Source organism: Pleurodeles waltl, chromosome 4_1 (genome assembly GCF_031143425.1).
Source record: "Pleurodeles waltl isolate 20211129_DDA chromosome 4_1, aPleWal1.hap1.20221129, whole genome shotgun sequence".
In the NCBI taxonomy this organism is placed as follows: domain Eukaryota; kingdom Metazoa; phylum Chordata; class Amphibia; order Caudata; family Salamandridae; genus Pleurodeles; species Pleurodeles waltl.
This window is the reverse complement of record NC_090442.1, coordinates 353181008-353197873: the sequence shown is the minus strand read 5'-3', so window position 1 is coordinate 353197873 and position 16866 is coordinate 353181008. Positions and strand designations below refer to the sequence as shown.

Genomic DNA, 16866 nt, shown 5'->3' with positions numbered 1-16866 from the left:
CCTCTGTTTATCAGTGGAACGTTTAACCTCTTGAAAGTCTTGAACTGTGCGTCAGGGTTTCCTTTTTCATATTGCTGAATTTGGGCAGCAAACATCATAAATTAAAATATTTTCCTTACCGGAACATAGCAGTAGGAATGTCATACAAGGCCATAAAGACAATGATAAACTTTCCGTGAGATAAATTATGAGAAACAGAAAGGCTCCAACAAACCCGGATGTTCGATAAACTCAAAAAGGTCAGCTAGGTATGCAGCTGAAAACTGTACAATGAAATACATTGATATTTTTATTGAGGAAGTGGAAGTTATGGTGACACAGGAGAGTCAGAAGAAAATCTCTGACCAAGTGGAAGAAAGCATCCCTGATCTTAAAAAAACAAGATAAACTGAAAAATATTCATAATATCACCTACCAATGTAAAGTTTAATATATTTAATAACATGTTTTAAAAAAAATAATGAAATAACAAGGATGACAGACATACAGCAGAGGGCTCACTGTAACCCTAATAACTACTACAGTCAGTTATCTTCAAGGGGCAAGTTTTTTTGTGAATAGTCCTGCCTGCTGAAATTCACTGCTCTAATAACTAATTACCTGACGTTCGAGTGGATAAGTCAGTTTTACAGATACCACTATAGCAAACAGATAGTACACAGGTCTTAGTGGACATGGCACTATGCCACAAAGCACTGGGAAAATCAGTCTTGACCCTAGAGAAAGGTGACCTGAAAGATCAGTCTGTTGCAAGTATCTACTCAACTGAGCCATCACCCTACAGAAAGGTCTGAGTAAAGAAATTCCATTTTAATAAACCACTATTGTATAATGTGTTGTTGCAAGTAATCAATATTGTGCATTGCATTCACTGCAATTTTTTCAAATGATCATTTGACCTAAATTTGATCTACTAATCTCAAGAAACATATGCTGAAAATGAAAATCTCATTATTAAAAGTACTACTAGATATATAAGGTTAACCATTAAAAACAGAGCCTTATATACACATCACCTTTGTAGCACTGTATGATGCAATAGCTCCTGATAATGCATCTACAATAACTTGAGTATTCCACTTTTAGAACTGTAATCTTTCTTAGAATTTTGTTTCAGGAAAAAATTATAGGATTTGGGTCATTTCCATGGCAATCTTTGATTCGATTTAAGGTTCCTTTCATTACATTCTGTCAATCTAATTTCAATTTTTAGATAGACTAGTGTAATGGCCAAATCTAATAGTAACTCCTTCATGAAAAATTATGGCGACAGTAGTATGTTTTACCAGAGATGGATACTTGTCCTACTCTAAAGTTAGTAATCCCAGGATGTAATTTACTACCATCTGCTCTGCAGCATTGTAGTATTAAAATAACATACTTCCCACTTCTTGCTGTATTTTTTTCAGGATTGTTTAAAAAAACACAGTTTTTAAATCTGGTAACGTTAAATAAATAAATTGCTCCAATTCTGTTTCTGCAGTTGATGTGTATGAACAATCTTAACTTTCACAATGTTATGAGTAACTAAGTCCAAACAAGTCATTTATATATTTCCCTTTTTCTTAGAAGACACCAAATATCACCATTAAAAACGAATCTGCATCGCCTTGAGTATTTTGAATAAACTGTCCAGATCCACTACATAGAACTAGAGTGTCTCGATTTACTGATACAGAATGTATTTTCATTCCCTCAGTATGCAACCATTTCAGCAAACTATACAGTGCAAAACACAATACCTTCTGTTGTTTCTCTTCAATTGCATCTATAACACTAGGTAATGCAAATGTTCACCACAATGTTAGCATAGTTGTTGGGACCAGAGGCGTTTGACACTATATAACATACAGTATTTCCATAATTTTCAATATTTTTGTTTCTTAACAAGTTCTTCTCTTTAATTTCCTTCTTTGCTACACCACTTATACATTGCTTTGAAGTTTTCAACTTTGGACAGATGGAGTGTTTCTCGCAAACTCAATATTATCCTAAATGAGGAACATAAACACTTCTTTTATTGGTTGCAATCTGTAACGCAACTGGAATCTGCATTTACTCTGGTCTCAATAAATGCAACTAGATACAAACCAGACAATAGCCTAACTTGAGACAAATCTATATATGTCATACCTTCCTTAAAGACAGTACTACGAACATTAATAAAAGCTGCATCAAAACTTAAACCTTGTGATTTATGAATAGTAACAGCATATGCTAGAGAAACTGGGAACTGTTTCTGTCAAACACATAAATCTTTCACAAGCAAAAAATGTGCATTAACCTAATTTGCTTTGCGCTGTCAATCTAATCAAATTTAATCACAAGGTATTTCACCTCGTTTCCATTAAGAAACTAATAAAGTCAACAACTTTACTAATAGCACCATTGATCAAACCTTCCTCAACATTTAAATTGCGACACAAAATCACTCTACAGTTTTTGCAAAGACAAACATTTCTCTAATCGTGTAGTTCATGAAAAATATTTTTCTAATGAACCTACTTTTTCTTGGAAGTTTTCATTTAGTAATACAGTGACACTCTGGTTTTCCATTTTGTCTATTGCCTACAGTTGCAAAATGTATTTTTGCTCCAATTCCAGCAATTTTTATTTTTTAAAAACACACTCCTCCAATGTAGGCATTAGGCACACAATAGGTTTATCTTCTTTTTATCAAAGTAAATATTAGTTCTGCTGCTGGCTTCATAGTTGGAAACAGTTTTTTTAAGAAGACAACTTCCTTCTTTTGAAAGAACACCTAATCTCTTTCAAAATATTTATGTATTCAATGTCCAAAGCGTGTCATATTCCTAGTTAAATCTTTGTATTCTAAGTTGAACCAAATATTCACATTTCCAATGCTTCCTCAAAAATTCCTAATTTCATCATGGAGCACTGTTTTGAATACTGGCTGTCTTTTCACAGGTGTAAATTGATGTAGGTCTCAAACAGCAATCAAATGTTTTCCTCCAAATCATAACCCGTCCTCAAAACCTCTTGCATTCTCACTTGTACAAAGGCAAACATTACGTGTGAGACATGCTCACCTCATCGATGATTAAAAGTTTTAACTTTTTTAACACCCTTGACACTTCATGACAAGCTTTAACAGATTGGTATTGTAGTTTTATGTCATGTTTCACAGGGAGCATACAAAGTTGATGTAGAGTAGTACCTTTAGTATTGTGTGCAGATAACCTAGTGTGTGCTGTAACCACACATGATAAATTTCTGTAAGAACTTACATTAAGAACCGTTTACCAGCACCAGCTTGACCATTGACATACAATAGTATAGTCTTAAATGTTTCTTGTCATGAAGCAATTCATGCTCAACTATGGCCTTTCTTCCATTAATTGTTTCCTGTCATGTTTACACCACTGCAATCTCCACTTAATATATTCCAACAGCAGCCCTATTTTCAATTATAGGTTGTCCAAGTAGGTCCTGACTTTGAGGATGTGAATTTGGTTGCTTTGTGAATTCTCCATAGCTAACTCAGTAGCAATTATATATTCCTGTTCTATTTTATCATTCAACATTTTTAAGTCATTAGCAAATACCAAGCACTAAATGTATTCCTTTGCAGCTTTGAAAAAATCTTCATAGCTCTCAAACTCTTCTGATTCTAAACACCTAGGTGTAAACAGCTGCAGAATTGCCCCCCAAAAAACCTTACTTTTTCAGCAGTATGACAACTCAGTTTTCGATGGTTAATTAGACTTGAAATCTATGGTCAACTTCTTCAGTGCTACCTCCCTGGTGTGGGTCAAGGCCAGTGGTGGACACCAGGGAGGTGGTTAAAAAATGCCCGGAAGACACGCAAGATCTTCTGTGTCTCCCCCCCCACGCACCCCATTGTGATGTCAGCATGCCATGAGGCATGTTGACATCACTATCTGTTTTCCCCACCAGAGCAGGAAGCAGCCTTGCAGCCACTACCTAATCCAGTGTGGAAAACAGGTCCAAACCCTTTTAAACGACGAGGCCTTTCTGAACGGGTTAATTGGCCCTCGATTGCAGCACAGCTGCGATCGAGGTCCCAGACACTCCCACTACACACCAGGGATTTCACTTGGGGGGGTTTGCCCCCCTAGGAAAACGGGCCCCCCCGGGACAGATTTTTTCCTGAAAGGTGGGTTTACCCCTGGGAGGGCGCGATTGTGCCCCCCCCCCACAGGGGTGAATTGTTTTTTTTTTTTAAACATTTTTATAAAAAATGAAATTGACGGGGGGTCGTCTGTGAGCAGGGCGACCCCCTGTGGGGGTAATACATTTTTTTAACAGCTGTATGGTTTCCCTAGGGGTCACTATGGCCCCAAAGGAGTCCATACAGCTGTTAAAAAGATATAGATCTATATTTATAAGTATATTGAGATATCTATCTATATAGATAGATATATCTATCTATATATATGTGTATAGATAGATATATCTATATATATATATATATATATAGATGTATAGATCACTTTTGAAACGTGTGTGTGGTTTCCCTGGGGGCTGCGATTGGGTCCCAAGAAAACCACCCACATATAAAAGTGATCTCTTTATATATATATATATATATATATATATATATATATATATATATATATATATATATATATTTATGTAAATATATATATATATATATATATAGAGAGAGAGAGAGAGATATCTATTCGCCACCAGTTGTCTTGCAGTTGCAGCTTGCGTCTTAAAAGCAATGCACATACCTCAACTGACACGTTTCAACTGTAGCTTTTAGGTATCAATAAAAAAAGTAAAGTAACTCTTGTGATTATGTTACTGCTAGAAAAGGATCTCACTTTTGTCTAGTGGCAGTTTTGATGACATAAAGTAGCCAAGAAGGTTTATATGCCTACTGCAAGGATCAAAACTGTATTATATGTGAATAGCTGAGTGGATTAGTAAAGCCAGCCAGTAAAGTAGGCCATTACCTGCGCTATAATACAAATGAAATGTATGTGCGAGGGGGGCTGTGAAAAGATTAAATGCACTTTTGATGGGTGGTAGTGAGGGAATCGGAGGAGGTGTTAATGGGAGTGGAAGAACCAATATTGATTGTTGGACTGGGCGCTAGAGTCGCTAAAGACTGATGATTGATATGTGACAAGGTGAAGTAATAGTGTGTTTTATTTTTTTGAGTGTCTTGAGAGAACATGCTGATTGAGGGAAGAAGCAAAGGTAAGATGACCTCTACTGTTGCAGGTATCATAAACACACACCCACCAGCTATTTTGTGACTGTCTACATAGGCTAGTGTTTTAGAGCAACAGTTTAGCCAGTAGCAGAGATGGCATCTTGTTGGATGACTGCTGCTCAAGTCCTAACTTGGGTTATAGAGGACAGCTCTGATGTAGGATCAGAGACTGAGACAGCAGACACTGAGGCAGCATTTGAGGGATAGGACAATGGGGCCGATTGTGGGAGTGATTTTTCAGTCAGAGGAGTCACATTCGATAATTCCTCTTCCAGTGATTATGAGGGAGGTGATGAGGACAGTACTGCTGTCCCTTTGCAAGCACAGTCTGTGCAGCGGGACAATAGCGGGTTAGCCCAACCCATAGAGCAGGTGCATGCAGCACCAAGAAGAGAGAGAGAGTGCTCTCTTGGGAGCTCCCCAATTTAGTTTAGACCCAGATTCCACTGCCCATATCGTATTGTGGAGACATAAAAATTATCTATCACAAAATAACCTGGTTTTGTTAGGCAGGCACTTGAGTTTTTGGTCCTGGGCTCGGCTGCCATATAGGGAACCCTACTAAACCCAGACATTTCTGGAAACTAGACATCCGGGGGAGTCCACAGAGGTGAGACTTGTGTGGATTCCCCAAAGTTTTCTTACCCAGAATACCCTGCAAAGATGAAATGTTGAAGAAAACTTTTTTTATTTCTTGCATTTCTGTTAAACAAACTATAGGAATATGCTGGGATAAAGGGGGAAAGTCCCACCACCCAGTGTTTCCCCACCTGTCCTGATAAAAAAAACTATCCCAGTTGAGTGTCTGCGCCAGGAATGGATCACCCCAGGGTCAACGGTTGCCCTCATGTAAGGACCAGGTTCCGGGTGAACTAGAGACCAAAATCCACAGCTAGACACTTTGCAAAAAACAGGTTTGTTTTCTTTGGGAAAATGTGATGTGTCCACATTGTGTTTTGGGGCATTTCCTGTTGCGGGCACTAGGCCTACCCACACAAGTGAGGTACCATTTCTATCGGGAGACTTGGGGGAATGCAGGGTGTAAGGAAGTTTGTGGATCCTCTCCGATTCCAGAACTTTAAAGCACCGAAATCTGAGGGAAAAGTGTTTTTTTTCTCCAAATTTTGAGGTTTGAAATGGATTCTGGGTAACAGAACCTGGTGAGAGCCCCACAAGTCACCCCATTATGAATTCCCCTAGGTGCCTATTTTCTAAAAATATAGAGGTTTACTAGGTTCCCCTAGGTACTGGCTAAGCTAGAGGCCAAAATCCACAGCTAGGCACTTTGCAAAAAACACACCTGTTTTCATTGGAAAAATGTGATGTGTCCACATTGTGTTTTGGGGTATTTCCTGTTGCAGGCACTATGCTTACCCACACAAGTGAGTTACCATTTTTATCGGGAGACTTAGGGAAATAATGGGTGTAAGGAAGATTGTGGCTGCTCTTAGATTCCCGAACTTTGCAGCCCTGAAATGGGAGGGAAAAGTGTTTTATTTGCTAAATTTTGAGGGTTGCAAAGGATTCTGGGTAACAGAACCTGGTGAGAGCCCCACAAGTCACCCCATCCTGGATTTCCATAGGAGTCTAGTTTTAAAAAATGCACGGGATCGGTAGGTTTCCCTATGTGCCGGCTGAGCTAGAGGCCAAAGACCACAGTTCGGCACTTTCCAAAAAACATGTCAGATTTCAATGTAAAAATGTGATGTGTCCATGTTGCATTTCCTGTTGCAGGAAGTTGGACTACCCACACAAGTGAGGTACCATTTTTATCGGGAGACTTGGAGGAGCACAGAATAGCACAATAAGTGTTATTGCACCTTATCTTTCTCTACATTTTTTCCTTTCAAATGTAAGACAGTGTGCAAAAAACATGTCTATCTGAGAAATGCCCTGTAATTCACATGCCAGTATGGGGACACCAGAATTCAGAGATGTGCAAATAACCACTGCTCCTCAACACCTAATCTTGTCCCATTTCAGGAATACAAAGGTTACCTCAATAGCTATTTTTCAGTCTTTATATTTCACCAAATTAATTGCTGCAAAACCGGTATACAATGAAAACCCATATCAAGGTGCAGCTCATTTATTGGCTCTTGGGACCTAGGGTTCTTGATGAACCTAAAAGACCTATATATCCCTGCAATCAGAAGAGTCAAGCAGAGGTAACAGTATATTGCTTTAAAAAATCTGCCATAGCTGCAAAACGTTATACAAGAAAATGTGGCCGGAAATGGCTCTTTTTTCATTTCAATTTCAATATATTTTTATTTTAGCTGTTACTTTCTGTAGGAAAACCTTGAAGGATCTACACAAATGACCCCTTGCTAAATTCTGAATTGTGTCTACTTCTATGAAATGTTTAGCTGTCTGGGATCCAGCATTGGTTTCATACCCATTTTTGTCACTAACTGGAAGGAGGCTGAAAGCACAAAAAATAGTAAAAATGGGGTATGTCCCAGTAAAATGCCAAAATTGTGTTGAAAAGTGTGGTTTTCAGATTCAAGTCTGCCTGTTCCTGAAAGCTGGTAAGATGGTGATTGTAGCACCACAAACCCTTTGTTGGGCCATTTTCAGGGGGAAAAAACACATGCTTTCTTCAACTGCCCTTTTTTCTCATTTTTCTGAGAAAAATGAAATTTTAGCTGTATTTTGGCTGATTTCTTGGCCTCCTCCAGGGGAACCCACAAACTCTGGATACCTTTAGAATCTCTAGGATGTTGGGGAAAAAGAACGTAAATTTGGCATGGATAGCTTATGTGGACAAAAAGTTATGAAGGCCGAGGCGCGAACTACCCCAAATAGCCAGAAAAGGGATCAGCTCTGGAGGGGGGGGAAGGCCCAGCAGCTAAGTGGTTAAAGTACCTGGAAACATTTGAAGGATCCAAAGTTCTCCTGGTGTTTTCAATTCAATGCCTTTAATGTTAGAGTTTGCTTCTCTCAAAAACTCAAGTAAATAATCTCACGCATACTCTTCACAAGTGGTAGAAACTCAGTTGTTAATATCTAAGACTAATATGAGCCACTAAATGTATTAAAATATAGTTGTTGATATGACTTTAACATTTATAGAATTTATAGTTGTTGCCTGAGGCTAGAGAATAATAATAAAGAAAAAGTAAAGACATTTGAATAACTAGGAGTCAAAATCTCACATATACTTTCATGCCCCCTCGTTTAAATAAATATGAATTACAGATTTAACACAGGGCATCAGTGAAATGTATAAAGCATCAACTTCAAGATCTGTTTCTCCTGTCATTCAGTTACATTGCCTAAAGGACCAAGCAGAAGCACTATAAGAAGTAGAGATTTAGGGCACGTGGCATAAAGTAGGCTAGCTATTTAACAGAAGATCCCTTCTTAACATGTTTGTCAGTACTCCAAACCTTCTGCTCTTTTTAGAACTCAGAATAAAGAGGACTGCTAATAAATCAAAATTGAACCCACTTGTCTACTGGCTGAGGTTTTGGCACACTGCTCAATTGCCCTCCTTTAGACTGTAACTAGCAAAGCTAATGGGAATGGCCAGTTTGAATGCTCTTCCATGGCTAAGGTATATGAAACATTGCCTATAAACTCTAAAGCTAAATTATCTTTGGTATAATCCAGGTGGAATCAATGGTAATCCCATAAAGCTCTAAAGAGAGAAATACTGGTCATATGAGCATCGGATAGCAAGGGCAGAGGATGTTGGATGAACAGATACATTTTTTTAATTTAAAGTCTTTATTAATTTTGAGTCTTACATTGACAATATTTTATCTCTCTATGCCAAATCCCTTTATGTTTAATTCAGGTTAGGTATTTTACTGATTAATTACTATTAAATGGGCATCATGTTACAGCAATTCTGAGAACTCTCCATTCTGTGAGCATGTAACCGAATCTGAGGAGCATTGCCTGTGTTTTTTGTCTAATCTATATGCACAAGCCATGGAAATGGATTAATCTGATCTGCTTGAATCTGGGTCTGCTGAGATGGCATGAAGAATGTCTAATATCTGAGGGCTCCTGTTTGGTCAGAAGAAAACCAATCTTTTGTTGCCTAAGCAAATATTTTAAGGAAAGAGTGTGTGCTGTATGCTGCTTCTCTAGTCATCTCCCTATGATGTAGAACACCCCAACACTGTCCATCAGAAGGCTTGCATTCTTCAAATTCCTCACTTCTTGCTATTGCCTTGTTATCCTTTCTGTCTTATCTTTATTTACTTTAGAAAATTCATCTAAATCAAGTCACTGCTTTATAAAGATTTCATTTTACCAACTGCACTGTGTTTAGCTTTAATTATCTAACCAAACACACTTAAATCAAGGCACTGTTTTTGGAAAAATAAAACCTTATTGCTGGCATGGTGTGCACCTTTAGTTCATTGATGTACTGACCAGTCAACTGTATTCTGTGCCATACATATAAGCCCAGGATGCTGTTTTTTTATGTTTTCACTGTTTTTATTGTGTTTAATCTAAGTAAATGTGAGGTACTCCAATAATGTAAGGAAATACATAATTTAGTACAGGCATTTCCATTTTTTCTGGACTGATGCCATTGGGTTTTCAGTCTGCTCATTAGGACACTGCATGTCAGTCCCCAGTGCCTGTGCTCTTATAGCTAAATTATGTTAACAATTAACTACACACCTCATTGGCATATTTAACATGCCTATAAGTACCCAGTGCATATGACATAAAAGTGTACCCAGGGCCTGCAAGTTAGTGGAATGTCAGTATTGGACTGCAGCACATACTGTGCAACCACGAAAGGCATGCCTGTGCCTCTTGGATGTACAGTTTTAAAACTACCAATTCGACCTGGCAAAATAAACCTCTTGCCATGCCTAAGCCTTCTTTTTTAATATTTGTAACTCACCCGTTTGGTAGGCCCAAAATGCCCATAGGGCAAGGTGCTTGGTAATTAGAAATTAGACTTGTATATTTTATGTTTTGCATGTCCTTACAGTGAAAAATCTCCAAAGTCATTTTTCACTGAGGCAAAGCTGGCTCTCCCATATGAAAGGACAACATTAAATTATAACACCTTATAATGGTTAACTTCAGTTTGCTCTATTGCAAGTATTAAAGTACTCACTCACTTCAATAGTAATTTAAAATCCAGCCTTACTAATAGTCAAGCCATTTTTTATATTTCTATTTTGAATATGACAGTTTTAGAATGCTGTAATTCTCCTGCCTAAGCCAAATGTGCCTTTCTGCCAGTGTTCAGTGAACCCAAATGTTGATGCTTCCTCTGTGGAGAGATGTGAATTGCTCTCAGAGAGTGAACAAAGGGCTGGGTGTGGAGAGATGTTTTCCTCCCTGAGCAGGATGTCCTGGGGTCTGTTCACAGTTCCTTCCTGAGCTCCAAAGGATACCTACCCTGCCACTGGCAGATGTAGCTCCCTCTGAGGCCTACCTCCCTTTTGCCATCACACCCATTTTATGTCCAAACCCAGCGGGAGGGGAACCCATCCCAGAACTGGATTGGAGTGACCACAAGGGAGGGTTTGCTCATTATCATAGACACAACACTCAGTGGGCACAGTGGGCTCTGCAGAAGGAAAGGAAGATTTTGCCATGTTGGTTTTAGGTACAGATGGAACTGTGGGATAGTTTACAATAAAACACACAGAAGTGCTGAAAACAGTTGATTGGACAACCCTTGGGAATGCTTACCCGTTTTGGTTAGGAAGCGTCCAGAAGTTACGTCTTCAGAAACGCTGCTGGACCTGCAGAAAACACAAAAAGGACTGCACCTGCTGCTGTGACTTGTTAGAAGGACCCTCAGGGCTAGGCCTGAACCTACTAATCCCCTGGGCAAATATGGCCTCCAAGGATCAGTTGGATGACTTCTTTTTAAGCTACAAGGATATGAAAGCTGCAAGAAGCCCACTTTCCTTAAAAGCCCTGCTGCCCTGTTTCTCTGGACCGGCCCTGAACCTGCTGGTGGCTGCTGTTTGAATGAGTCCTGACCTGAAATTGTTGGAGGCCTTGGTTGATTTTAGATTGTACTCCTACTGCCCGAACTGTAACATCTAGTACTTAGAAATGTTTTGCCAACATTTTCTCCAAAGAACCAGCAGGAGAGCCGGTTTGATCCAACTTGCTGGTCTGCCCTGTTAAAAGTGATCTGGCTTCTGGAAAGCCTTTTAAGTACGAACATAGGGGCTTCATAGAGAGTGATACCAACCTGAAGCCAATCAAATTTTTGACGCATGGGTGCCACATTCTCCTGCACTGACTGTACTCGGATGCCACTTGTCAGTAACCCACCATTGTCAAACCCAGACATGAATTCACCTTCCCTGCCATTGATGACCACCCTTTCTCCTGAAAAATGTCTACATCCAAAAGTAAGTCTTTTACAGGGACCTACCTGACCCCCATATTGGATCCATGCTCCATTGCAATTGGCCTCAAACCTTACCTTTTCATACTTATATGAAACCTTCCAAATAAATGTGCCAGAACATCATTATTTGAAACTGATGAAGTGGTCAGGAAATGTTCAGCAGCAATGATCATGTCAGACAAAGTCTCAAAGCATCTAAGTACCATTCGTCCAATATCGAACTTCAAGTAGGTGATGGCAAGATCATTGAGTGCCTGACTGGACAAAACAATATAGGAAAGACTAGGCTGCTCTAACAGGCAGTCTTAACTGGTCACCATCTACCACCCTTAAGACAACAAACTGCTATGTTAATATCAGTCCCTATTTTTTTAAAAAATAGTGCTTTGTTACAGAGAAAGGTCAAAATACAGGCTACTGAGCTACTACAGAATAGCTTGATATTTCATGCCAAGGTAGCTCTAAATTTCAAAATGAGATGTAAATATGATTCTAATTTCTAATAGTACAAAGAAATACATTCTTTGAAAGCTATAGAGTTTTTAATATTCTGGATGATTTAAACAAAATATTGGCACTTCCTATGTATTATACATGCTACTTTTAATACCAAAATTAATGGGTCTACCAATTTCGGTGAATTCCAAACTTCCAGACTAATAGTGAGTTTGTAATCCATTAAAATTGCCAGTTGCCCAGGTATATTTGGGTTAATGTCTGTTGTTATAATGAACAATGTTGAAGAATCAAAGACATTGATGCCTGTTAATGAGAGACATGCAAAATCAGAGAAAACACTTGGCATATGTGTATAGGCTGAAGGAAAGTACAGAACCATGCAATTTCAGAAAGTGAAAAAATGTCTTATCATCTTGAGAGAATCAGCATTTTACTAATGATCTCAGACTCCATTCAACAAAAGTAGCCCCCACAACAACTAATCAGAGCCCGCGCGAGTCTATGGCTTCCTCCCAGACGTCCCAGCACTTAAACACACCCCCACCAATCTCCAATATACTCCACAATACAGTTACATGTTATAATGACCTACACTCTAACTGCACCATTCTGCCTATTCTAAACAGATAGACAAAATCTTACTTTATAGCAAAATGGTACTATTATGTTATTCTGCTAAATGTTCAAACAAAAGAGTAACAAAAGTTTTAAGAACTGAAAGACTCTGGATCCTGTTTGCTTTGGCAGCGCCTATTTTTATCACATTTAAACCTCTTTCCTAGCTAAAACGAAGGCCACCAATAATTCAATACCCACTAACACTTCCAACTGGTTGTAAATAGGACCAATGTTTGAGTTACAGAATTTCTGAGATTACAAGCAGGGATGCCATGGTGGATGCAAGTGTGATAAAGAAGAGGGTAATGGAAAGAGCTGAAATAACAAAATAAACGCAAGATCAAGTTGAACATGAAGAGTGCTTAAAAGCATTTTCTCATTACAGCACTTCGTAACTGAGGGACTTTATCCTTTTTACAGAAGATAAAATTAATTATTATGTTATTTTGAAAACAATTCCAGGCATCAGTGCAGGCCAACTGCAATCTTGTTTGACATGTATTTTAATTTAGCATCACATTGGATTTTATATTCCTAATAATATGAATTCTTGAATCATGGGTCTTGCTACTCCCAAACTGAAATTAAGCATGTATTCATTAGTCGATGTTATATTTTAACCGGTGCTTTTGTATGGAGAGCCAGCCTGGCCACAGTGAACAATAACTTTGGAAATTTTTCACTGCCATGTTATGTAAAACTCAAGTATCCATGTCCTACTTTTTTAAATACCACTGCCCTAGGGGTACTTAGGTTCTGCCTTAGGGATGACTTACAAGTACCAAAAGGAAGGTTTACGCAAGACAAAATATTTATTTTGCCAGGTCGAATGTGCAGTTTCAAAAAAGCCATAGCTAGGATGCAGTCACTTCAGTGGTGGCAAGGTAAGTGCTGCAGTCCACTGGTGACATTTAACGGACAGGCCCTGCGTATACAGAGTACCATATATTAGGGACTTATGGGTAATAACATGTTCCAGTCAGGAATTAGCCATTTCTACTTGTGTTTAGGGGTTGGGACATATACACAGGTGCTAACAAAGGATCCTCAGTGTTCAAAAAGTCCATACACCTTTAGCATAAGTCCAAAATTTGGGGAGAGAAAATACAAAAAAGTGGCCTTTCCTTACAGAAAAAAATTACATTACGAAAACTAAGTCTGGATCACTGCACAACCCTTAAACTAGGCAGAGGATTAGCTTGGCTAGCGTCCCATCCGCTGTAAGTAAACTAGTAGCACTTACCAATCAGTCACTATGGACAAGACATTTATTTTTAGCATAAAATGAACGCAATGGTTATTTCATTATTAACAAAGAAGGGGGCGGACCCTCTTACACTTTCTAACACTCTCTTACATTCTCTAACTACCTGCCAATGTAGACTTGTAGAGATCTTCTTTCATTTTTTTGGGATACTGTGCAAATTAGAGTCACCTAAAACACAGAAGTGAAGCTGTACTACCAGCTGCACTGGAAGGTCTTCATCTAGCAACAGAAATTGTGCGCTGGCTAAAAAAGTAAAATCAGTCCTGGGTTGGGCAGAGCAAAATTACACACGGAATTCTCCTACGCCCAACTCCTAATCAGTGCCAGAGTGTGCATGTTTCTTCAAGGCAACAAATACTAAGTGAGAGTTGGTCCTGTAATTATTTAAATACCATTAGCTATGAAGACATAAAGGGCCTGGTTTAGACATTAGTGGACTGGGTACTCCACCACAAATAAACAATATGGTGCACATGATAAATAGAGATACTTATCTTCCAGCAAAAAGATCAGGTTGTAACTTTGATTTTTTTTTTGTTGTCAATGCCTACCAGGACGTAGGTTTCCATTTCAATTGTTTTCAATGTGCCATAATATTCAAATTGTTAGGAAGATATCATGTTTTTAAAGAAAGAAAATTATTTTGAGAAACGGTTTACGGATTCTCTGCCTAGCAATAATTATTACAATATTTTCACTTAATAAATTTAAAAACTAGTTTTGTATTTAAAATGCCTCATTTTTTCTTTAATATGAACGTCTGCCTTTTATACACGTATTCAATATGTTTCAGAAGTACCTTTGATCTATTATTAATTTCAATCCTTGAGATGGGCAGACTCCTTTGAGGTGTAATTCTCAAATTTAACATTTTTTGCAGTAAAGATATTTAACAGCTTAAATACAGCAACCACATAAAAATGATGACGTACGCTCTCATAGTTTGATAAAAGTATTTGTCTCAGTGGGAAAAGGCCAGAGTGGAAGGAAATATAGCCTAATCGTCATATCTTGCTGAAAGAGAATTGCTTCTTTCTACTGACTGCAAAACATAATTATTACTCTAATACAATCTGTCTTCTCCTTTCACCAGGTTATCGCTCAGTCCCATTGTTTAAGAAGAATGGAGACGCCCTCAGGTCCTCCACGTTGTTTGTGCACGTGCAGTATGGTTCTCAGAACGCCATTTGTTCTTGAGCATCACTTTGAGTGTCATTGAACGCTATTCCTGATAAATAAGCAAGGCAATGATTCTTTTGTCTGTGTTGTTCTTTCTCTCTCTAAATTGTTTGTGCAATGCTTGGACATTTTCTGGGCTCACATCATAGAGTTCTATGTAGATTGGCACAACAACAGCGTGCAATGATGCAGTTTTTGATTTGCTGTCAAGGCTGACTTTTGAGTGGCCCCAATGCTCACACGTCTAGGTACTTAAGAAAAGAATGGTGAAAGATTTAGTCAAAGTTTGACCACGCTCGTTACATTCCTCTGCCAACAACTTAACTATGATTTCCATAAGGTTCAAAAACAGTGGAAGCAGTTAAAGCAAAACCGTTACTCTCTGCAGCTGCCAATGCACTGTTTAATGGCGTCAAAGGCTTCTGGTATAAATGAAGTGTCCATGAATTTGAACAAAGCCTAAGCAGATTCATTCTAGTGAACAGACCTGGAGGTCAGCTGAATGTTTCTGTAAATGCCTCTCTAGCTAGGAGAAGTGCATGGTCCATTCTTGTAATACACTTCATTGTATTGGCATTTACATAGTGCGCATCATACTCATTTCAAGGCCTAAAGTGCAGTGATCTTTTCCAACAAATGATTTGACAATGTTCATAACAGGCACCCTCCAAGAGATCTATAGATGTGCGTTGGTTCCTTTCTATTTAGATCACGAGGTTAAGTGAAGACCTATTCGTTACAGGCATCAGTACTCTGCCGATATTTTGGGCGACGGCATTTACGTTTTTTACACATTTAAACAATCAATTGTGCATCTGCTGTGATATTAAGTCTACATAGTTTAAAACAATCCTGACTTATTAAACAACCTTAATTATACCGGTCCATTTAGGTTTTACATAATAGGATTTGTAAGTTGTACACTATTTATTAAAGTTGTGTATCACTACAACCAAAGCATCTATCATATTTACTGCAAAGCTGCTGGATTTGGGTTGTCAGAGCCTGCCTCACATATCAGTCAAATTCTGCTTTATGACTTAACAGTTGTCCAGGCACATCTGCCCTGGTACTTACAGAAAGCATCGATGCCATGGTGGATGCAACTGTGATAAAGAACAGGGTCATGGAAAGAGTTGAAATAACAAATTAATGCAAAGTCAAGCTGAACATGAAGAGTGCTTAAAAGCATTTTCTCATTGCAACACTTTGTAACTGAGAGACTTTTGTCTTTAATTTCACATTATTAGCTCTTCAATGAAACATACACATTACATATGTGTGTGTGATTACACAGAGCAGAAAACTGGGGTGTTAGTTTGTATTTGCTAATCAGGTGCATAAACTGTTATCCAGCTTTATTTCGGAGAAGTGTTGGAAGGCAAGCATGCGACAGGGCAAACAAGAAGCAAGGAGCATGCCAGACAGCCAGGAAAACTATTAACATAGCGCAAGAAACCTACAAATTAATAAAGGAAAGGAAAAATATTTTTGTTACGCCCACCTCACGTTTCATACCCAATTCTGCTACTTTTTGAATACTAAACAGTGGTAAATATATGAGTTGTGCATTGATATTCCCTGTTTGTTCTGGATCACTTCCCTATAAGTCTGTAGTAGATGGTGCCTAAAATGCACAAATAGCACATCGTATTGAGGGCCCTATGTACAAAAGGATTTACCATTTCTTAATGGACCGAAATGCAATTTTGGTTGATTAAGAAATGCTAAGTTCTCTTTCCATATGTACAAAAGCAGATAGGGAATCGCTATTTCTTTAAA

The 16866-nt window shown here is 38.4% G+C and overlaps 1 protein-coding gene across 1 annotated transcript in view; it reads left to right on the top strand.

Moving 5' to 3' along the window:
• The window catches only part of PLCZ1 (phospholipase C zeta 1), a 481365-nt gene extending 466263 nt beyond the window's left edge, over positions 1-15102 (top strand). Inside the window, exon 11 of the mRNA XM_069227516.1 lies at positions 14999-15102. Within this exon, the coding sequence (XP_069083617.1) occupies positions 14999-15102 (104 nt within the window). The remainder of the gene's footprint in view (positions 1-14998) is intronic.
• Positions 15103-16866: the final 1764 nt, after the last annotated feature.